This window comes from Macrotis lagotis, chromosome 3 (assembly GCF_037893015.1).
Source record: "Macrotis lagotis isolate mMagLag1 chromosome 3, bilby.v1.9.chrom.fasta, whole genome shotgun sequence".
Lineage (NCBI taxonomy): Eukaryota > Metazoa > Chordata > Mammalia > Peramelemorphia > Peramelidae > Macrotis > Macrotis lagotis.
This window is the reverse complement of record NC_133660.1, coordinates 287,703,183-287,727,307: the sequence shown is the minus strand read 5'-3', so window position 1 is coordinate 287,727,307 and position 24,125 is coordinate 287,703,183. Positions and strand designations below refer to the sequence as shown.

Below are 24,125 nucleotides of genomic sequence, written 5' to 3'. Positions count from 1 at the left end.
AGACCAGATGACTTCTAAAGTCCCCTCCACTCCAGTGCTGTGTGATCTTAATGATCCATAGGAAAGATTTGTTCTGTCCCTTTCTTTGGATTGGCTGCTGCTTCCCAGAGCCTCCAATTAAAGGTGGATGCCCCCATTTCTCTTGAAATTACACCCCTGACTCTACAGATTTTCTCCTCCATTCCCCAGACAGGAGATACCTTCCTCTCTTTCCCTGATGTCCCTCTTTCTGCTTCCCTTCATTTATTGTCCTCCCCTGAAAAAATGTAAACACCTTGAGGGCAGGGTGACTCAGTGGATAGAGTGCTAGGCCTGGAATCAGGAAGATCTGGGTTCAAATTGGATCTCAGATGCTTCCTAGTTGTGTGACCCTGGGCAAGTCATTTCACCCTGCTTGTCTCAGTTCTTTCATCTGTAAAAATGGGAACGATAAAAGCACCTTCCTCCCAGGGTTATTGTGATCAAATGAGGATAATATTTGTAAAACACTTGGACATGCAGTAGGTCCTTAATAATTGTTTGGTGACTTGATTGAATGAGTATCCAGTTTTTTCATGCAACAGAACATCTTGGGGGGGGGGTGCTTTTTAAAACTTTTATTTTCATCCATTTGCACATGCATATTTTTAAGTTACAAAATTTCCTTCCACCCTTCCTTCCCACCCCCCTCCCCTAACTGCCAGGTTAGCATTTTACATATTTTGATAAACATGTTTACAGGTTAGTTATTTTCGGTATGAGGAATTAGGATTAAGGGAAAGAGATGCATAAGAGATCATTTTTAGAAAGTGTTCATCAGTTTCAGAAGAGTGGTGTGTGTGTGTGTGTGTGTGTGTGTGTGTGTGTGTGTGTGTGTGTGTGTGTGTGTGTGTGTGTGTGTGTTTTGTTTTCTTTTTCTCCTTCTGGATGAGAATATCATAGTCCATAGCCAGTCTAATACAGTTGTCTTAGCTCTCAGGGCAGAACATCTTTTTGGTTTTTTGCAAGGCAAATGGGGTTCAGTGGCTTGCCCAAGGCCACACAGCTAGGTCATTATTAAGTGTCTGAGGCCGGATTTGAACCCAGGTACTCCTGACTCCAAGGCTAGTGCTCTATCCACTGCGCCACCTAGCCGCCCCTCACAGCAGAACATCTTAACCCATGCTCCCCAGACAGATTTCAAGGGGTCTGTGATGATTTCTTTCTCATTTCTTTCTCAGACAGAATTCCTTGATGGGGTAAAAATGACATTGTTATTTTCACTAACATTTGATTTCCTAAGGAATCTTTTATATCCTATTTTATGCCATTAACCATAATTTCCCTTTGGCTAAAACAAAATAGCAAAGTTAGTTTTACAAATGAACTTTAATTCTCTAAGTCTTACCAGAAAACCCATGAGTGGACGACATTCTTACAAATGCTAACCCTGATCCAACATTTTGAGGGACTTTTATACAATTTAGAAAATGAGCAATAAAACTTTTGGTGGCTAACCAATCAGGTTATAGATTTGCTTGTCATTAATTACTTTAATGCAGAGCTCTGTTCTTCTCTCAAAACTGCTAAGATCTGATTTCCTTCCAGGACTGCTGTCTCTTTTTTACCCAGATGTTAAAAGCAAAGAATGTATCTCTGGTCTAGGTGACCCAGGCTGTTTTCTCCAGATTTCACAGGATTCTCTCTCTGATAACACAACTTGAAAGCCATTCTTGGAGATGCACATTTCAAAAGAAGCTGCCCAGACAAAACCTTTCTCTTTGATCTATGAAAAGGACAGATCCTGTGAAAGGCAGAGATAAACATTCTGCCAGAGGTCCTTAATTTAGAGCTAACCCAATCAGAATGTTAATAAACTATTAAAGGATTCCAGATTAGACAATGTATTTAAAAACAAAAAACAAAAACATGAAAAAAGTTCAGAGGTCCTGAGGAAGACATTTGACTAGTGTCTTTCAGATCTCAGGCACCCTTGGATCCAGGATAAGGGGCACAGTGGATAGAGTGAGAGATATGAAGTTCAGAAGACCCGAGTTCAAATTCTGTCACAGATGCTTACTGTATGACCTTGGACAAGTCACTTAAATACTGAAGGTTGGATGCTTCTAGCTCTAAATCTATGATCAGGGATTTTAATTTCCTATTTAATCCCATCTAATTTATTTACACTGATGTGTTATTTTTCATATGCATGTTGATTTGAGGTAGGCACTGCCTGTTCTTTTGAGCAGGGAAACTCTCAGTGAGTGGCAGGCAGGCCGCTGATAACAAAGAAAAGGGAAGTAGACTTTGGATTTTCATTAACTGCAGAAGCTTTTTATGGACTATTCAAACTCTGCATCAGTAAAACCACCAGAGGCAGAGAGGGTGATCCGGAGCAGGGGAGGGAAGACAAAGTGCCTATCATCCATAGAGAACAGTGAGTATTTTATCTAACTTTGAGGGCAGTAATGGAGGGGGGTCGCGGCTGGACTGTGCCTCCTCCTTTGGCCTGGTAGATCAGCCTCATGGGAACCCAAAGAGAGAAACTTTGGGCACCTGTTGTCCATTGCCTGGTCTCTGGGGAAGCTAATTATTTTAAGGAACTAAGGCAGGAAAAGAGGCAAATACAGAAGGAAATGAACTGTGACTGAGGACTGCCTGGACCTGGAAGCCAGAGACCTAGTTTCTAGATTTGAGTCTGTCTCTATCTGTGAGCCTTTGGCTAAGTCCTGCTACTTCCTCTCTATTTTGGACTAAATGATCTCTCAGCTTAAAGATTCCAGCTCTTAATTTCATTATTCTCACCAACTAGACCCAGGACAGTTAAATTTAGCTCACCTTCAATTCAGTGTCGTGGGGCATGCCTAGTTACAGATCTTTGAGAACTTCACCAATGTAGTTTGGAGAGAAAGAGCTTCATTTTCTGAAAGGGTATTTATTGAACAGGGATGTAGAAAAACTCATCTTTGGGGGCAGATCTCATCTCCCAGGACCATAATGAATATAATGAAAAACAATCCAGCAAGAACTAATTTAATATAAAGAAACCCTGTCTTTGACTTGGGTAGAGCTTGGTGGACTTATTCCTGGATCAGTTGCTATTCCATTAAAACATGTGTAACTACATTGCTTCAGTGAAACTATGGAAAACACCATGAGAATTTGAGTATAGAAAAAGTTTATGGTGATTTCCTTTTTTTTAAAGAATTATGACTTCTTTAGGAATATCAAGAACAAAGTCCCAAAGAAGCTATAAGAAAAATATTATAAAAATGGATCATAGCATTAGGCTCACTACATTAGGCATTAGTCTTAGTAGAAGAGAATTTAGTCTTTATGTGGACTGAACCACAGGGAATCTAAACCTAATGATAGGTTAAAATTGAATGGAAGCCATTTATTTATGCAGCAAAGAATACCCCCAAATGCCCCACATTTCTACTATAATTTATATTATGTTTTTACTTAGAAATTTGCTGGAAACTAGATTTGCTGTAACCCAAATATATCACTTCTAATTGCTAACATTTTTAGGAAATGCAAATGTCCCTACCCTAGTCTCCAAATAATGTTAACAGGGAAAAAGTTAGCCATGTCATTTTTATTATATAACTCCTTTTTCCTCATTAATAATAATGATTTATATTTATATAACTCAAGCATCATATATCTTTTCCTGGGGCTGGACTTAGAAGAAAATGTTATTAATTTTTGTGATTATCTAATTTCTAATATTAATGACAAATAGCTCATTAGCTGTTTGTTGTGAGGCAAAAAAAAACTTTATAAAAAAATGTGTAACTAGGGAGAGGATTCTTGGCAAATGGTGGAATAGGTCAGAAAACTTTCAACTCTCCAAATTTCCCTCCACAATAAAAAAGATAACATCCCCTCAGAGCAAAAGAAATAAACATAAGGAAAAGCAGTTGCTCTCCTAAGCAACTTGAGAAGACCCTCAAGAAAGACTTGATCCCCCCCACCAGACCAACTCTACAGAATCACCAACTAACCTAGGGGCAGATGGGATTGGGAGGCAACCTCAGCTTTAGAAACTTCAACTCAAGGACAGTGTGGGGGTCTGAAGGCAGAGCAGGAGATTGTCGAGGGCTGCCAACCTCATTTGTGCTGACCAGGGCTGGGCTGTTGCTAGGGGGAAGGAACCAGCACGCACCTGACTGTAGACACTTGCAGGGAAAGTAGTTTCTGGTTTCATTTCCAGGACAGCTATAGTTTGCAGTCACAGGAAAATGAAAAAGGAATTGATACTTGGGACATTGCTCCTCACACCTCAGGACTAGAAGTTAATTACACTGAAAGCTAATAATAATAAATAATAATTAATAATAAAACAAAAAATGAGCAAGCAAAAGAGAAAGAAGCTAACCATAGATGGCTCCTATGGAAATAAAGATCTGGGTTCATATTCAGAGGAAGTAAATAGAGCTAAAAAAGCTACTCCTTTTCAGTAAGAAATGTCAAATGGCTCCAAGTACAAAAAGATTTCCTGTAACAACTTCAAAAGGACATTAAAAATCAAATAAGAGAGATTGAGGAAAAATTAGAAAAATAAGAACAATCCACGACAATAAAGAACATTAAGAAAATAAAGTCAATATTTTGAAATAGAGAATCAAGATCTCTAATTGATTAATATCTTTCTTATACTGTAGCAAAAGGAAATGAATACAATACTCCAGATGAGGTCTGATAGAACAGTGGCAGTGAGACTATCAGTTCTGAATGCCATTATCCCTCTTAATGTCCTTAGTCCTAGATGCTATATCCCTTTTAATGAAGCCCTAACTTTTTGTCTGTGACATCCTTCTGCTTATTCAGCCAGTCCTCTGCTAAAAAAAAACCCCAGATACTTTTCAGAACTGCTGTCTCACAATACCTTTCTCTTCTTATGAAATACAAAACTTTATATTTATCCCTATTTTATTTCTTCTTATTAGGCAGCTTGCCATTATCAAGATTCCTCTAGATACTATCTCAGTCATACACAATGTTGGTTTTTCAAACACCTGAAACAACTGAACATAGCAGAGATCCCCATATTAAGGTCATTGATAAAAAGGACCCATTGATTAAAAGGGTCATTGATTCAAAAGTTGGGGAACTCCATCGGAGACTACCAGCCAGGTTGACATTGAATCATTAACTACTATTCTTGAAACTGGCATCACTGCTACTGACTATCTGGGTGAGTGGTTTCAACTGTCCTGAGCCTCAGTTTTCTTATGTGAAAAATGAGACAGCTAAGAGTCAGGAAGACCTGAGTTCAAATCCAGCCTCAGATACTAACTGGATAACCTTGAGAAAGTTATTTAATTTCTTTTAATCTTGTGGGGAATAAAATTGTCCCACCTTCGATAACAGAAACTGAGGCAGAACTCTGAGTCAATAGCAAAGGATCCATGTTTCCCTCTAATGAAGTGGATTTCAGATCTTCCTCATGATCTGTGATGCCTTCTCCTTCCAAGGTTGTATTTTTATAGGGGTTGATATCTAGACATTCAAGAACAGTTATCTCAAATACAGAATAATTCCATGGATTGATATATGGCACATAGGCTGTAATAGGCAAAATCAATGTCAGTAGGATCACGAATTGGGTGATGCAGAAAAAGTCTTTGCTGACTAGATGGTCATATCTTAGGTTAGATTAGGAGGACATGGTCTGGAGGTACAAAAATTAATTGGGACAGGGTGGCTAGGTGGTGCAGTGGATAGAGCACCGGCCCTGGAATCAGGAGTGCCTGAGTTCAAATCTGGTCTCAGACACTTAATAATTACCTAGCTGTGTGGCCTTGGGCAAGCCACTTAACCCCATTGCCTTGTAAAAACTAAAAAAAACTAAAAATAAAAAATGAATTGGGGCTTTCCAAGTATTTCAGTCACCTCTGCCACATTGGGTTGGTCCCCAAGACAAGGAAAAGGGTTGAGGGTCTCTAGCTAGTTTCCTATGATTTCACAAGTGATCTTAACCATCTGCATTTCATAGAAGTGAATTCTGATATATGGAATTTATAATCACTGCCCTATGGAATCATATCTGGTTGACAGATACTAATTAAAATAGAGTAGGGATCCAAATGAACCATTTCTCTCCATCTCTTTAACCGCAAAATGGGAATTAAAAAATTGTGCCTATATCACAGGTTGTTATGAGGATCAAATGAGATAGAATGTAAAACACTTTGAAAGCCTTAAAGTATTATAGAAATAAAAAATAAATGTTATTAGTTTATTTTCTCAGAAGAACATAGAATGTTGAGGTGGAAGAGGCTTTAAAGGTGATCCTATCATTTTAAAGATGGGGAAGTTGGCATGCAGAAAGAAGAATGATTCTTTAAGGTTATCCACCTAATAAGCACCTGATTGGAAAGAGAAAATGCTACCAACTGGTATGAAGATATGACTTTAGGTTTGCAAAGCACTTTACATATATTCTCTTATTAGATCTCATGACAGCCTTGTCTTTGTGTATATCATAGATATCATTCTCCCCAGTATTTTTTCAAATGAGGAAACTAGTAGAATAAAAAGCAGAAAAACGAAACAACTCATAATGAAACTTAAAAGGAGAGGCATGTAGAGAAGCTGTTATGTGACAATATTTCTTTGTATAGGAGAGGAGTTGAGTAATCAGAATGAGGAAGGGAACAAAAATTTGTTCCCAGTGACCCCTGGATAATCTACCCATCATAACAATGAGTAAATTAGAGGTAAAATTTGGAGTCAGTCCTTTCCTACCTCCTTGTAAAACAATTGTCTTTCCTCTATACTGTGTTGACTTTCCATTATTACAAAAAATAAATTCTATTGTAAGCCCTCATTTCTTTTGCCTTGACACCAAGCCAGTCACCTAACTTATGAAGACTCTGTTGATGAAGCAAGGTTGATACAAAAGACTCCATAGCCAAGCTAGGGTTTCTAATTTTATTTGGATTGGGAAAAAAAAGAGGCTAAGGGTCACTGGGAACAATTTTTTGGTTCCCTTCCTCTTTCGGATCACTCAACTTCTCTCCTATAAAAAGAAATATGGACTTATAATAGTGCCTCCACCTGTCTCTCCTTTCAAGTTTTATTTGTGAGTTGAGTTTTGTTTTCCTGGTTATTTAGGAGATACACCCCCATTCCACTTTCACAAAGGACAAAGGTTTCTCAGCTGGTAATTGCTCTAGAATAGAGAGGGGAAAGTCAGGATATGACTCAGTCTATCAGTGATTTAGAGAAAAGAGAAAAAAAGCAGTCCATTGTGGTCCAGGGGCTAATGACTCTTAGGATCATAAGGAAATAGATCCAAAAGGGTGAGCTGAAAAAGACCTCAAAGGTCAACTAGCTGAATCCTTCTATTTTAGGGAAAGGAAAATAAAGCCAAATAAGTTCAGAAATTGAACAAAGTCAGATAAATAGTTGCTGAATACATCAGAAGTGGGATTTAAACTTCTCTAGTCAAGTTGGGATTAGCTTTGAAAACTTGTATCTGGTTAGAAAATGGGTGTCAGAAATATAGCATGGCAGACCTGCAAGACCCCATCTTGGTAACCTTCAAGTCCAAACCATATCCAAAAGGAACTACTGCTAGAACCTACCTGTAAAGTCACCTCCCCTTCTCAACCACATCCAGTGGCTCCAAAAGTCAGATATAGACAGCGTTGTTTAGCTTTTAACGTCCGACACAACCTGAGCCCAACCTCCTTCCCACCTTCACTGGACATCACTCACCCTTCTATGTTGTTTGGCTTTGACTAAGCCAAATTGGTCTCCTTTCTGTCCCTCAAGCCTAACTCCATTTCTTGTTTTCCTTGCCTGGAATGTAATTCATCCTTACTTCCATCTCATAAATTTCTTCTTTTCCTTTAAGATGCAGCTCAAGTTGAATCTTCTGCATGAAGCCTTTCGTGACCCGCTCCCCATCTTGAATTACTTTGTATTTAATTGCTTTGTCTATCTAGAAAGCACTATATGAATGGATTTATTCTGCTTTTATTTATCTGTGTCTATATTTATATGCCCTGGCTGCTTCCCACATTAGGACATAATATATGCACAATTTTAATCACCAATTAATCACAGAATTGTACATATAAATCAAATTTTTTTAAATTGATGACCAATTTCACTTTTCTCTAAGAAAAATGATCTTTCTTATATTTTTCTAGAACGGAATACAATGACTTCATCAGGCCCCGAATTGAACAGGGTATTTGTGGTCCCTCCCAACCCTACCCCTCCTATGCCATCTTCACTTCCTCCCTACCCTATTAACCAACCTCAAATTCTTCTGTACCCTGCATACCAAAACCAAATGATCTCACCACAAGGGCAGGGAACTGTGGCACAGAAGGTCTGGAAAGAAGGCAAAGTATTAGGGGTAAGTTGAATTTCTCTTTAAATGTATTTATCATTTTGTTGTTGTTGCTCAGTTGTTTTAGTCACGTTTAAATTCATGACCCCATTTGAGTTTTCTTGGCAAAAACAAAATGGCCATTTCCTTCTCCAGCTCATTTCATAGATGAGGAAGGCAGGCAACCAGAGTTAAGAGATTTGACCAGGGTCACACAGTTATAAGTGTTTGAGGCCAGAATTGCACTCAGGAAAATGAGTCTTCCTGACTTCAGGCCTGGTGCTCTATGCACTAGGCATCCCCTAGTTGCTATGGATGAACACATACTGTGAATAGGTGAGTAGTTTCAGCCCTACAACGGGCAGTCCATCTGGGAACTTAAGAATGAGCGATGTGCCCATTCTTAAAGTGGAAGCTGTGAGTGAAGTGTACCACAGATGACTTGCTAGTGGGGCTGCTCCATCCACCAGCAGGTGAGGGACTAGCAGGATACCAGGATCTCAAAGTTGGAAGGGACCACCCAAACCATCTGGTGGAACCCAGATGGGTGACAAGTCTTCCTATAGCATACCGAAGAATAAAGTTTTTTAGTCTTTACTTGAAAAACTCCAGTGAGGGGGCACTACTCTCTGTCCCTTACATACAGCTCAGCTCCCTCCATCTTGGTGATCTGAGCGCAATTACCTCCAACTTGTGTTAAACTTAGAGACCTTCCTTGCCAAACTCCCACCCATGATCCCTCCACAAGAACATCCTGTTGGGATACCATCTGTTCTGGGAGGCTACAAAGATTCCCTGATTACAGAAATGAATTTGACCACTTTATTCAGGTGTATCTTATCTAAGACCTTTGTAATATCCCTTCTCAAACCTATTTTGCCTGAACTTTCCCTCCTTTATCTGTTAGAGAGTCTTTACTGTGAAGATGAAACTCCCTTGATGACTAACTCAATAAATCCCAAGAAAAGTTTGATACTCATTAAGACTACATTATTTTTGTGTCACCCTCACAACTCTGAGAAAATCTTGCCTTCCATTGGGCCAAAATCTGCCTCTGAAATTTTCCCCTACTGATGCTTGGAACCGTTCATGTGGTAGCAGCTATGCAAGAGAAGACCCACCAGTGTCACCAGCTGCCTTGTTATTTTTTTTTCTTTCTCCTCCCTGGCTCTTTCAAAGTCAGAAACACTGAGACTAGATTACTTTGGTAGAGTTGGGTCAAGGCTAGACTTCTGGGCCAGCCTGGCCAACTACTTAGGAGAGTAGACCCTGTATAGTTGTGGGACCCTTTGCTACTCCAGATTCACTGAGGGGCCTTGGAAGTAATAAGTTTCAAAGTCATTGTGCTCATTTTATGGCCGAGAAAACTGATGCTAAAGATTAGGTGATTTTCCCAGGACCACACAACTCATCAGTTTTTTTCTTCTTTTTTAAAATTTTATTTATATAAGGAAATGGGGTTAATCGACTTGCCCAAGGTCAAACAGCTAGGTGATTATTAAGTGACTGAGGTCAAATTTGAACTCAGGTCCTCCTGACTCCAGGACTGGTACTCTATTCACTGCACCACCTAGCTGCACCTAACTCATTAATTTTTAAGATAGGTCCCTCCTGAGTCCAAATCAGGTCTTGTTTTCCTATAAATCCATCTCCTCCTGTAGCCATCTACCATTTTTCTTTCTTGCCCCTATCAGGAAATTCATTCAGTGGCCCAGACAGAGTTTTTTTTTCAGGCTTTGTAATTCAGGGCAAAACCCAGAGACATACAGGAGATGGCTTACTGAGAGATTGGGAAGTTATCCTCCACCCTGCACTCTCCCTCACCATTCATATCCAATTAATTTTCAAGTCTTGTAAGTCTCACCTCCATGACATTTCTCAATTCCAGCCCTTCTTTCTCTTCAGAAAACCACTACTCTATTATCTCTCATGCAAACTGTTGCAATAGCCTTCTAGCTAGTGTGTCTGTCTGCAACCCTCTTCAATCTATCTATCAGTCATATGACTGTTGAAGTAAAGGGCTGGCCATACCACTCCCTTGTTCAATAAACCTCTAAGATCAAAACCAGACTGCTCCATTTGGCATTTAAAGTTTTTCGTGTTCTGGTTACACCCTACCTTTCCAGGTTTATAATGTATCATTCCCTTCATATACTGTACAGTTGACTTAAATTGGATTTCTTGCCATCCTTAACATAAAACTCAATGTACTATCTTCAAGCCTGTGTACAGGCTGTCCCCATGTCTGGAACACATTCTCTCCTCACTTCTATCTCTAACAATCATTAATTTTTATCAAAGTTCAGCCCAAGCTCTACCTTCTAGGGCATTTCTGGTCTTCCCAATTTCTTTCTTTTTTTTTTTTTTTGCAAGGCAATGGGATTAAGTGGATAGTGATATTTGTTTGTTCTTCATTCTCTTTTTTTTATTTAGATTTGCCCAAGGCCACACAGCTAGGTAATTATTAAGTGTCTCAGGTCAGATTTGAACTCAGGTACTCCTGATTCCAGGGCCAGTGCTCTATCTACTATGCCACCTAGCTGCCCTTGGTCTTCCCAATGTCTAGTTTCTCACTCACAAAATTACCTTATATTTTAAAAAATATTTGAATGCATTCATATACATGCATTTTATCTTTGCATATAGATTGCTTAATTTTTGTCTTTGAATTCCCAGTGCCTAGGAGAGTCCCCAATTCTTAATATTCTCTTTCTAAAAAAAATTATATTTATTCAAGGCAATGGGTTTTTTTTTAAGAGATTAGTCCAAGGTCACACAATTAGGCAATTACTAAAGGTATGAGGCTGGATTTGAACTCAGGTCCTCCTGACTCTAGGGCCAGTGATCTATCCACTGTGCCACCTAGCTGCCCTACTTCCTAGGTTCTTAATAAATGCTGCTTGGCTGAAAATTTGAGAAAGACATGTGTGGCAGAAAAGTGGTAAAAGTCAATTTATTGTTGATGTTGTTGTGTTGTGTCCAACTCTTCATGACCTTGAGGACCATAGCATGCCAGGCCCTTCGGCCCTTCAGCCCAAATCCCTATCCAAATTCATGTTCCTTGTTTCCATGGCATCCAACTCATCCTCTGTCATTCCCTTTTCCTTTTATCTTCAATCTTTCCCAATATGAGAGTCTTTTCCAATGAGTCCTGTCTTCTCATTCTATGGTCAAGGGGGTCCAAGGGACTCTCAAAAAGTCTTCTCCAACACCACAGTTTGAAAGCATCAATTCTATGGTGCTCAGCTTTCCTTATCATCCAACTCTCAGCCATACATTACTCCTGAAATAACCATAGCTTTCACTCTATGAACCTTGGATGGCAAGGCCATGTCTCTGCTTTTTTAGTATCCTATCCAGATTTGTCATAGCTTTCCTTCCAAGGAGAAAATATCTTTTAATTTCATGGCTCTAATGACCATCTGCAGTACTCTCTGAGTCCTTGAATATAAAATCTGACACTGCTTCCTTTTCTTTTCTCCCTATTTGTCCACCTAGAGTTACCAGAAGACCAGTTGTTAAGATCTCAGATTTTTTAATGTAAAATCACCTTTAACTCCTTCTTCTCCTCCTTCCTCTTCTTCCTTCTCCTCCTTCTTCTTCCTCCTTCTCCTCCTCCTTCTCTTCCTCCTCCTCCTCCTCCTTCTTCTCCTCCTCCTCTTCCTTCTCCTCCTCCTCCTCCTCCTCCTCCTCCTCCTCCTTCTTTTGTTAAAATAGCTTTAATCTCAGTCTTTGAGGCTTCCTGGCACAATAAAAAATATTGCACAAGATCAACATGTATTGTTGGGGGGGATGGGAATTGCCTTCTTAGAAAGTACAGCCTGGTGGGGGAGCAGGTAAGGCGGAAAGGGGCGCATGTGCCCTGCCCCCCAACCTAGGGCCAAAGTGCTGGAGCCCCCCCCATCCTCCACCCCTACCCCAAACTAACCTGAGTCCAGCCCCTTGAGGGAGGGAAGGGAGGGGAATGGCTGCCACCCCCTCAGTCCTGGGCTATGTCCCCAGTCCTCTCCATGGGGAGGGGGCTCCCATCTTTCCCTCTTTGGGTCCTGCTCTCAGGAGCCTTTTTGCATAAAGTCGTTACTCTTCTCTTTCACCCTCCTCGAGAGATTTCTAAATTCTTCTTCACTTTCTGCCATCAGAGTGATATCGTCTACATGTCTGAGTGTTAATATTTCTCCCTGCAACCTTAACTCCAACTTTGATTCATCCACTCTGTTTCTTAGTCAATACCAGACAGTTTTGATGACTGATGCTTTATAATATAATTTTAGATCTGGTAAGGCTAAGCCACCTACTTTTGTACTTTTTTTTTTCACTAAATCCCTGGAAATTCTTGACTTTTTATTTCTCCATATGAACTTACTTACAACTTTTTCTAACTCATTAAAGTAATTTTTTGGAATTTTGATTGGTAGGGCATTAAACGGGTAGTTGAGTTTTGGTAGAATTGTCATTTTTATGATATTAGCTTAGCCTAACCATGAGCAGTTGATCTTTGCCCAGGTATTTAAATCTGATTCTATTTGTGTGAGAAGTGTTTTGTAATTGTTTTCAAAAAGTTTCTGAATCTGCCTTGGCAGGTAGATTCCCAAGTATTTTATATTGTCTAAGGTTACTTTGAATGAGATTTCTCTTTCTAGCACTTTCTGCTGCATCTTGCTGGTCATATATAGAAATGTTGAGGATTTCTGAGGGGTTATTTTAGGATACTCCACTTCTAAAGGATTCTTGCCCACAAGTATATGTAGTCATCACCTGAATTAAATTCACCAGATCCCATCCACTTAATTTCACTGACACCCAAGATGGTGATATTTAATCTTTGCATGTTCTGTTTGACCTCATCCCACATAAGTGGGTTCATATATGTTACATGCCAAGTTCCTATGAAATATTGATCTTGATAGTTATCAACTTTCCTTTTATCATCAGACACATCTATAACTAAGCTTCCTTTCAATTTTGATTCAGCTGCTTCATTAGCAATGGAGTTACTTGTAGTTGTCCTCTGCTCTTCCCGAGGAGTGTACTGGACTAGCAACTAGGTAGTGCAGTGAATAGAGTGCTGGCCTTGGAATGAGGAGGATGGGAGTTTGAATCCAGTGTCAGACATTTGATACGTACTAGTTGTGTGACCTTGGGCGAGTCACTTAACTTGTGTCAAATACAAGGTCATCTCCAGTCATCCTGATTCATATCTAGCCTTTGGATTCAAATGGCTCTGGAAGGAGAGAGTGAGGCTGGTGACTTAGCACAACATCTCCTCACTCAAACTCAATCTGGGTGCTTGTCAAGGCATCACCTCCTGATTTCAGGGTCTTCTTTAAGAACAAAGGCCAAACATCAATCAATTGGACATCTTCCAACCTGAGGGGTTCATCTTCCAATGTCATCTCTTATTGTTTTAGTACTGTCTGTGGGGTTTTTTGGTAGCAAAGATACTGGAGTGGTTTGCCTTTTCTTTCTCCAGTGGATGACTTTTTGTCAGAAATCTTCACTATGATCTCTCCATCTTAGACAAAACAAGGTAGCGATCCAGGGTAAAACAATAAACATTAACTAAGAACCAGTTATAAATAAGGAAAAAGTCTCCTGCCCTCAAAGAACTTACAATCCAATGGGAGAAGAGCACACACAAAAGGAGAAAGTGAAGTAAGATGGAGACAGGAGAGGCTTCCTGGAATGGGATCATCTTGTTTTATGGAGTTAAAACCAGAAGCAAAGTGCAGAATGCAAAATGGAATGACCTGAAGGTCCAATGTCTGCCTCCTATAAAGGAAAATTTGGGGAGGACTCTGACTCTGCACCTTCTGGCTCTAGGGTCTGAGGGTAAACGAGATTAAGAAAAACGGTAGCCAACTTTGAATTAGCAGCGTCATTGATATTAAAAGAGAGGAGCTTGTCTTGGGAGGGGCTTCTTGTTCCATGGAATAGAAACCAGACAGAATAGCAGATACAAACTGGAAATAGAGGACTGGAGTCCTGGAGGGATATTTAGACTAAATATGTGCTAAATTAATGTTTATTAAATTGGTTTTAGTTTCCAGAAAGAAATGCCTCTTCTCAGAGACAAAAGGATTAATAAGAATGAAAAAGGTTATAAAGTGGTACTTAAATACACTCAAGCTCCCTCAAATTAAACCCACATTAAAAGTCAATGGGAAAGTGAAAGGGAAGTTGAAGGATACAAGAGTTCAGAGATTCCTTCCCTGCAAAATTCTATGTATATTGAAAATGGTGGGAGGAGCATCCAAGACACAAGAGGTTAACTTCATCTAAATGACATGTCTTCATTGTGTTTTCCCCTGACAGGCCATCCAGATCTTGATTGGACTGTTGCATATCGGCTTTGGCTCTGTTCTAGGGTCTGTGTTATTCAAAGGATACACCTCAATCTCTTTTATGGGAGGGTATCCCTTCTGGGCAGGAATTTCAGTGAGTAAATTGTTACTATTGATATTAATTTTTTGTTATTTTGTTTTTTGCAAGGCAATGGGGTTAAGTGACTTGCCCAAAGTCACACTTCAGACCGGATTTGAACTCAGGTTCTCTTGACTTCTCTGTGCCACTCAGCTGCCCCAGCTATTGATATTAATTGCTACTGCTGATGTTTTTCCTTCATTCTTGAAGAAGACCATGCCATCAGAAAGGTGATGCCATGACAAGCACATGAATTGGATTTGAGTGAGGTGGCGGGGGGTTATGCTAAGTCATCAACCTCACTTTCTCTTTCAGAGCCATTTAGGTCCAGTAGCCAGATATGAATCAGGATGAATAGAGAAGGCCCTGGAAGCAAGGCAATCAGGATTAAGTGACTTGCCCAAGGTCACACAGTAAGCATCAAGTGTTGAGGCTGGATTCAAACTCCTGTCTTTGCAACTCCAAGGCCAGTGCCCTATCCACTGCACCATCCAACTGCCTTGATATTGATATTAACAAATATTTGGCCACTGAACCAGATTGTTCCAGAGGAGAAAGTAAGATTGGAGACTTTGTACCGCACTCCCTCACTTAAATCTAATTTACTTGCTTGGGGTGGCATGCACACCTGATGCCAAGGTCTTCTTTGAGAATGAAGGACAAAAGACATCAACAAACATCAACAAATTCAAAGCATTCTTGTAAATAAAAATCATTGTTGTATGCGAGAATTGTGTTCCTAAAAAAGCTGGACAGTACAGAAATCATTAACAAGGGTGGAGGGAGGGAGAATTCTAGTCACATGCTAGACTATATAACAATGAAGAAAATATTTAAGAAGGCATAATTATCTGTGAATCCTCAGGGCCAACAAAACACCAGGAATGCTTGTTGAATGGATTTGAATTCTCTCTCATGTCATAGCCCATCCTTCCTTCTTCAGTTCTTTCTCTGTCTCTGTCTCTCTCTCTCCCCCACCTTTCCTTCTCTTTTTTTCATTCTCAACCTTTCCTCTTCTTATTGTCCCATGACAGAATTTCATTCAACACACATTTTGAAGCTCTTAGTGCTGCATGTGATGCCAAGGATCTAGAGAGAAGAAAGAACCCAATGCCTACTCTCGGGGTGCTTACGTTCCAATAATACCACTAATTTCTATTGAACCTCTTCCAACCACACTCTGACCTTGGGAGCTGAATCTATTTGCTCCCACTCCTCTCCTAATGGGACTCCTGAAGCCTCCTCCTAATCAAGGTGCAACAGCACCAGGCCTAATTGTCAATGCCATTAGCCATGACCTCAGGGAAAAGAGGACCAGGAGTAAATGGAAAGGAAACATGAAGCAGGGGTAAAGGTCATGGTTAATAGTCTTAGAGCTGGAAAGATTCTTAGAGTCCATTAGTTTTTTGAAGAAACTGAGATTCAGTGAGGTTAAATGCTATCCAAAGTCACCCAGTTAGTAAGCAACAGACCCAGGATTCAACCTGAGATTCTCAGATTCCCAGACTGGATAGAGCTTCAATGTGTACCTGAAGGGATTACCCTGTTGACTAGAGGACCATCTGAATAAAAAAATGAACTAGAAGCCAGTCATTCCTCCAGATGTTTCCAAATACACCGAAACAGACAAAATGTGAGCTAAAATGCCACCACTGCCCTGTCATGTAGATGTTTGGGGATCAGACGGGCAAAAGGAAAAAGAGAAGGAAAAGCGGGGAGAGTCAGAGATAAAGAGAGAACTGAAGAACGAAGGATGGGCAGTGACATGAGAGAGGAATTCAAATCCATTCCCCGGAGAAGGAATGGAATGGGGGTTGGGGGGAGGAGGGCTATTCACTGGAGTCAGGGGGAGCAGCCAGTCCATCTTTCTTGATCCTGTGTTGTAAGGGTCTGGCATCGTTCCAACAATGAATCTTCCTAGGTGGGAGGACTGTAACAGAGATGACCCCTCCATTCCTGCCCCCTCCATCCCAGAGGGATTTTCAGGAGGGGGAGAGGTCTGCTCTCTGGCCTCTTGATAACATGCCCTCTTTCTTCTGTTCTAGTTTCTTATTTCTGGATCCCTTTGTGTGACAGCCCAGAAGAAATCAGCCAATGATTGCCAAGTGAGTCCTACGGCGATCCCTCCTGGGGATCGGAGGTCGGGAAGGGGGCTCTGGGGAGGAGAGAGGCCCTGTTTCCATCCACTGGCCATGGAGTCTAATGAATACTTTTTATTCATTCCACCAATTCCCTGTGTAGGATGTATGGGAGGTGGGGATGGGGTGGTGGTGCACATGTGTATATGTGAATCAGTGAGTGTTAAAGGTCATACACACTTGTACGTGTGAATACATATTTACAAATGATGAGACATATAAACACAGGGATTAACCTATTTGATTTTTAAGTGTCTACAATGTGCCAGAAACCACATGTGCTAGGCACTAAAGGCTATAAAGACAAATACATAATTGTTCCTTCCTCAAGAAGTTTCCATTCTACTCAGAAATGTCTCACACTAGGCCTAGAACTCCAGACTCTCTCTTTTGAAAGGGACCTTCCATTCAGTTCAATTCAATAAATATTTTGTTAAAACATCTACTCAGTGGGGTGGCTAGGTTGCACAGTGGATAGAGCACTGGCCCTGGAGTCAAGAGTACCTAAGTTCAAATCCGGCCTTAGACACTTAATAATGACCTAGCTGTGTGGCCTTGGGCAAGCCACTTAACCCCATTGCCTTGCAAGAACCTAAAACAAACAAACAAACAAACATCTAAGTAAGGTCCTAGGACCAGGAAAACATTCTCTCTCATACACATATACATACACACACGTCTTATATGTTTTCTCATAAAACATTCATTTATACATACTGGCATATGCTATCTGGTAGCATGTCCTCACCTGTCTAGAGATGACCTAACTTGGAAATGCATGCACACCTGCACACCCAACTTTCCCACTCAAAGTCACATCCACACACTCAGGAATGCTACATCAATTGCAGATACCTACTCTGATGCCAGAGCAGTATCCTATGGTGTTCTTCCCTGGAGAATGGCAGGACCTCAGGACTGAGTGCACTTTGAGGGGTCAGTTGGTCCAACCCAGACTCTCTCCTCTCCAGCTTCCCCAACAAGGATTATATGCAACCTCCATTGGGAGGTCCTGAGAGAGGAGCAAGCCTCTACTTTTCAGGTCATCCATTCTTCTGGGATAGATTTCCACTTGTTAGGAAATTTTTCTTTGAATTGAGCTAAGGCAGAATTCCATGCAGATGCCTCTGTTCCTCCTAGCTCTGACCTCAAGAGCCAGGCAGAACAGATTAATCTGGCACATGTGATCTCTTCTGTCCTATCCATCCCTGTTCCACCTAAGCCTTCTTTTCTCCAGGCTCAGTTCCTCCAGTCCATTGTCACAGACACACACTCACATCTACCCATTAATATATATTCACAAACACATATACTCATTCACACACATAAACACACATTCAAACAAATAACATTCTCACTCACATTCCCACACAAACACACATACACACTCATACACACACCTACACACTCACACACAAACACATACTCATTCAAATACACTCCCACACACACACACACACACACACACACACACACACACACATTTATTACACTCACATATACACATTCCCTCAAACACCAAGGCAGTCACTGCACCTCTTCCTCCATGTGTCCTAACTCCCCTTTCCCATGACCTACATGTATCTTTCTCAGAGGAGTGGAAGCGTGGGAATGAACATTGTCAGCGCCATCTTCTCACTGGTGGGCATCATCCTCTTCATCACAGAGCTGAGCATCTTTTCAGGCAGTTATATATGTTATGACTATTATCCCAACTACCAGTGCAGCAACAGTGGGGTGGTGAGTACAAGATATTCCTTAGCTCCTAGAGCCACAGATGGAACTGATGGGTCTTCAATTCAACAGGATGAATGAGTTTCTTGCATTGTGGCCCCCAAAGTGAACTAGTACCTAACAGGAACCAATGCTGAACTGTGTTCTTTCCAAAAATCTCAACTAAGTCGCTGAACAATTTCCAAATTGTATTATTCGGGGTACTTGTGGATTCCCCCTTCCATATCCTCCTATGGTGACTTCCTGGGCCTCTCTTCTAGTTGGATTTAGAATAATAGAAAGTCTAAGGGGCTGCGTGTGAGGCACCTTAGCCCAGAGTGTTAAAGCTGGGGGAGGTATCTTAGAACAGGGAATGTCAGGGCTGGGAGAGAAGTCATCTAATGCAGTCCCCTGATTTTGTAGATGGCAACACTGCCTCCCAGGAGCAGTGACTTATCCAAGCTGATGTGGCTGAGCCCAGGGACAGCCACAGCTTGCTGTCTAACTTCCACCTGTAAGACAGGATGCCTACTCTTGGACTGCCTCTCATTTTTCCAGAGATAGAAGTTTTTCTTTTGATTCTGTTGGGGAGCAGGAGAGAGACTTGTTTTCAAGAGAGAGAGGAGCTTGGGACAATGGGACTTCCTCAAAGGCCAGCCGGGCCATCCCCCCACCCCCACCCCGAAAAGGGGCAGCATTCAAGTGTTGATTCCCAGGAAAGCTCTCAAAGACAGAAGACCTTGGGGGGGAGGAAGACCAAGGGCCCCCAAAGCCCTGGTTGCTAGGGTTCTCTCTCTTATAATTTAAGGAATACAGATTCATTTTTGGAGGGGACTTAGAAGAGAGCCAGCCTAACCCCCTTTTAATGAACATAATCCTTAGCTTTTACTTAGCACCAAGAGATTTTCAAAGTGCTTCACCAATATGATCTCATTTGATCCCAACAACACTCCTGCAAAATAAGTGCTTTTACACCATTCTACGGCTGAGGAAATTGAGATGCAGAGAAGTTTAATGACTTGTCCAAGATCACACAGTCAGGACTTGAGATAGGATTTGAACTCAGATCTCCCTAGCTCCAAACCCAGTACCCTGGACCACCCAGATGCCTCATCCTCCAGAAACTTGAGACCCAGACCAAGGAGAGATGACCACAAGGTGCTAAATGACAGAGCTCAGATTCAATCCCACAAGCCATGTGACTCCAGACTTATCCTCTTCCCCTTCACTCTTACCAGGAGTTCTCAACCTAGGACCCATAAATTTGTTTTTAAAAATATTTCATTCATCATTAAAATATTTATTAATTAATAGTTTAATATCAACATATTGGTTTCCTTTGTAATCCTGGATATTTGGGGAATTTAGAATATTGACCTTGAGAAGGGGTCCATTACAGATAAGGAAACTGAGGTCCCCTGACAAGGGCCCTGACTTCAGTGGCAGAGGACCTGGATGTGAATACTAGCTGTGTTGCCCACTTGTGTGACTCTGAGCTAGTCCCTTCCTTTCTCTGGGTCTCCATCTTTTCATCTAGCTTTAAATTTACGATCCTATGAAACCGAGGCCCGAAGCCACTGAATCCGGTAATTCTAGGATAGAGAGAATTCAGTAAGAACCTAAGGGAGGGACAAAGTTCCATTCAACATTCAAAGAAGAGATTACTTGTTAATAATGGGGAGGGTTGAAGGAAGACTTTCTGGAGGAAGTGATCTTGACCTGGCCTTGCAAGAAGTGTAGATTTCTTACAAGTGGAGATAAAGGGAAGAGCATCTACCTGCACCCAAACAGCTGGTGAGATCTCTTTGCAGATGATAGAATCCTAGACTTACCTGCCTCACAGGTAAGCTTAAATTTATACAAGCCCCAAAGAACTGTTGAAATGTGACTGACTAGTATCATCAAATCCAACCCTTTTGCTTTATAGATGAGGAAGCTATGGGTCACATAGTTTGTGTATGAGGTGGGGTATGAACCCACTGAATGGGCCAAATGACTATTTCTGTCTTTGTATCATCATAGAACAAGGTGTTGGAGCCAAATGATCTGGGTTCCAGGTCCTATTCAGCCATCTACCAGGGCTATGACTTTGAGTAAATCACTTAACCTTTCTTAAACTCAGTTTCCTCCCAGAGCTAGCAGTAGCTAAGATTTATGGAGTGATTACTCTGGGCCCAATTCTTTGCTAAGAACTTTGAATAATTACCTTATCTGCGCCTCAGAACAGCCCTAGGAGGAAGGGGTGCTATTCAACCACAGGTGTTTCCAAACTTTGAACCAAACATTCAGTGTTACTTCTCTGCACTACTCTTCAGGGGTGCCATATTGTCCTTAAGTTTGGGGAGAAATAACAGAGGCTAAAGGGGGGAATGCTTGTCTCTCTAAGGATGAAAGCTGCACATATCAGGTCCTTTCAAAGAGGATACTCCCTAATCTTTTCTCCTTTCAGGCCCCAGGATTGGGGATCTCATCTGTGTTGCTCATCTTTTCCCTCTTGGAGTTTTTCATTGCCTGCACATACAGTCATTTTGGATGCCTAATGTTCTGCTCACAAACCAACCAGGTGAGTCCTGGGAATCAATGACTTCTCCTTCTCTTGGTTTATAAAGCATCCAAGAGAAAGAGCCACCAGTGGAGGAGACCATCTGGAATCCCTTCCTTTCTCTCTATTTCAGGTGCCTGTAGCTGTTCTCCCAACTCACATAGCAAATCCAATGGTCATCCCTCAACAAACTGAAAATCCCCCACTCTATTCAAATGCCGTTAATCAGCAACAATAATCCAGCACAAGGTGGAACCTTGAGGGAAATGATCCCTCTCCAGCTCTCCTGAATTGCATTCATCACTTTTCATCTTTCTTGGGGATATGATGCAAGCTGTCCTCTCCCCAAAGTGTCCTAACCTCATTTTGTCCCTGAGGCCGAAGACCAATATGAGCCAAGTCATGGGCAGCCCACCTTCACTCCCCTCTTCCACTAAGTACTGACACAAATCCTCCATGTCTTACTTCCTCTGTAAAAATGAGAAAAAACTCAAAACGACTTTGAGCAAACTTGACCTGTCCTGGGCATGCTTATCCAGGTCTCTACAATCTGCATGTGGACATATTCCAAGGGTAGGGGATGCTGACCTAAGACATGGTCTCTGGGAAATTTCTTCTTCTTTTGTTTTGTTTTGTTTTATGTTATGATTGGCTCAAAATAGCTCATTCATTATATTCATTTGGGTTTAAAAATAAATATTATGGATATATTTTATTATTATAACACTTCCCAATGTGTTCCTCCCCCCCTTTCCCTTCTTCATCTGTCTCCCAGAAACCTATCCTCTTAAAAAGTCAAGGTCTCCCACTGCATCCAGGATCATTCCCAGTCGTCTTGATCCATATCTGGTCACTGAACCCAGACAACTCCAATGGAGACGAAAGTGAAGCTGGGGACTTTTCACAGCCCCCCCCCCCACTTAAATCCAACTGACTTACATGTCATTGCCTCGCTTCCCTGATGTCATGGTCTTTTTCGAGAACAAGCAACAAGAACAATCCCTTGTAACAAAGAAGAAAAAGGAAGAAAAAACAATTTCCCTTTGCAGAAATGAGGGAAAAGGGGTGGATCATGGGTGTGTAACATCACAAGATTTTTTTCAATATATTGATAATTTTTGCTGGGGTTTTCCTCTCCTTTTCTTTTGTGCTTTTTTCTTTTAAAAAAATTCTTGGTTAATGGAATGACATTAAGGGAAGAAATACTGGGAGAAGTGAGGGTAATTCTAAACACAATGTAGCAATAAAATTGATTTTAAAAAATAGTTTGACAAAACCAATGTATCAAAAAAGTCTGACATAATACATAGTGGTCCATGCCAATAGCCCCCCACCTGGTCTCTTGAATACATATGTCCACAGGTTTTGACAAGCTTTGCAATGATAGCATCATTCTTCATAAATCTCTAACAATAACCTATAAACCCCAGAAATATCTTACTTTCTTTAGACACTGCCAGGTGACAAGTGCTTCCATCTTCTTAGGGTTAACACCCTAAGGACTCACTCCTCATTGAGATCCTACTTGACAGAGGCTGGGTGAGACTGGTCTTTGTCAAATGACAACTTTAGGTCAGTAACAATTATCGATGAGTTTTAAGTCACATTCCATGGAATAACCAAATGGCAAACCATTGGATAACCAAAGATCCTAATGTGTATTCACTGTAATGGAATTGCATCAACTAGGTGGTATAATGGGCCTGGAGTAGGAAAGACTCATCTTCCTGTGTTCAAATCTGGTCTTGGACACTTCCTAGCTGTGGGATGATGGTCAAGTCATTTCATTCTGTTTGCCTCGGTTTCCTCAACGGTAAAAATGAGCTGGAGAAGGAAATGGCAAACCCCTCCAGTATCTTTGCCAAGAAAAGTCCAAATGGGGCCACAAAGAGTAAGGAATGATTGAACAGCAATAATAGTTGATGTTCTTTGTGTCATTATCTTCATTTACTGAACATCTGTTATGGGTAGGATAATGTTCTAGATTCTAAAATCAAAGAAATGTGAGCTATGAATCTGTCCATATTCAAGAGAGAACATAATCTGGCTTCAACCAGGCCTCCCAGCATTGTCTCACACTCCTTTCTCACCTTCTTACATTCAATGCTTCTGCCAAACCAGACTAATCACTGTTCTTTGTATATACAGTGGGAAAAGTTCTAGATTCTGAGTCAGATGACCCTGATTCAGGTCTCAGCTCTATCAATTGTTATCTGCGGGACCTTGAGAAGTCATGTAGCCTCTTGGGATCTCAGTCCATCATCTGAAGTGGGGGGTGGGTAAGATGTTGAACAGGAATGCCTCTGGGGTCCTTCAAACTCAAGTCCATCATCCTATGAACCCAGCCCTCAACCATGCCCCTCTGTACCTTAGCTCATTCTAGTTCCTGTGTGAGGCACATAGAACTCTGGTTCCGACATTTCTCAAGCATTTTGGTTGGTTGATTCTATCTAATTTATCCTGTTCAGTCTTACATGATGCTGCCCCACCTAATTGTCCCTGAGACTCAAGGAATGGAGATAATACTGGCTACCAGCTCCCAGAGACCAGGGAAGCATTTTGTAAACTTTAAGGTCCTAGGAAATGAAGGTTAATAATAATTGCTCAAGTTTATGTAATGATCTTCAGTTCATAAAGCATTTCACGACACATTATTCCAAGGCCTTTAGCCATTAGCCAAGTAATTCAGATACTCTTCTCAACCTCATATTATAAAGGAGGAAACCAAGTCTATAAGAGATTGAGTGACTCCCAACATCACCCCGGGAAGCAACTGAAGAGCTGGGTTTCAAATCCACACTCAAAAATAGCATAGGACAGTGGGAATGAAGCTGAATTTAGAATCACATCTGGGTTCAAATTGTGACTCTTCTACTTACCACTAGTGTGATCATGGGTAAGTTTTTACCTTCTGGGAGCCTCAGTTTCTTCATATGCAAAATGAACGGGGTTGGATTCAATAACTTTTGAGATTCCATTCAGCTCTAAATATGTTCTT

General features: G+C 41.0%; 1 protein-coding gene across 1 annotated transcript; it reads left to right on the top strand.

Annotated features, from left to right (window-relative positions):
- The first annotated feature begins 2,331 nt into the window (after positions 1 to 2,331).
- LOC141518961 (membrane-spanning 4-domains subfamily A member 8-like) lies at positions 2,332 to 22,363 on the top strand. The gene is made up of 7 exons (XM_074231382.1): positions 2,332 to 2,398; positions 8,130 to 8,341; positions 14,627 to 14,749; positions 16,780 to 16,839; positions 18,466 to 18,612; positions 21,035 to 21,148; positions 21,261 to 22,363. Exons 2-7 carry the CDS (start codon positions 8,141 to 8,143, stop codon positions 21,363 to 21,365), a joined length of 750 nt encoding a protein of 249 aa, XP_074087483.1. The 5' UTR covers positions 2,332 to 2,398; positions 8,130 to 8,140; the 3' UTR covers positions 21,366 to 22,363.
- Positions 22,364 to 24,125: the final 1,762 nt, after the last annotated feature.

Excerpts from the sequence above, each read along its gene's own strand:
- LOC141518961 (XM_074231382.1), top strand. The coding sequence starts at position 8,141 with ATGACTTCATCAGGCCCCGAATTGAACAGGGTATTTGTGGTCCCTCCC. Across the intron at positions 16,840-18,465 it reads AATCAGCCAATGATTGCCAA|AGGAGTGGAAGCGTGGGAAT; the intron begins GTGAGTCCTACG and ends TATCTTTCTCAG. Across the intron at positions 21,149-21,260 it reads TCTGCTCACAAACCAACCAG|GTGCCTGTAGCTGTTCTCCC; the intron begins GTGAGTCCTGGG and ends TCTCTATTTCAG.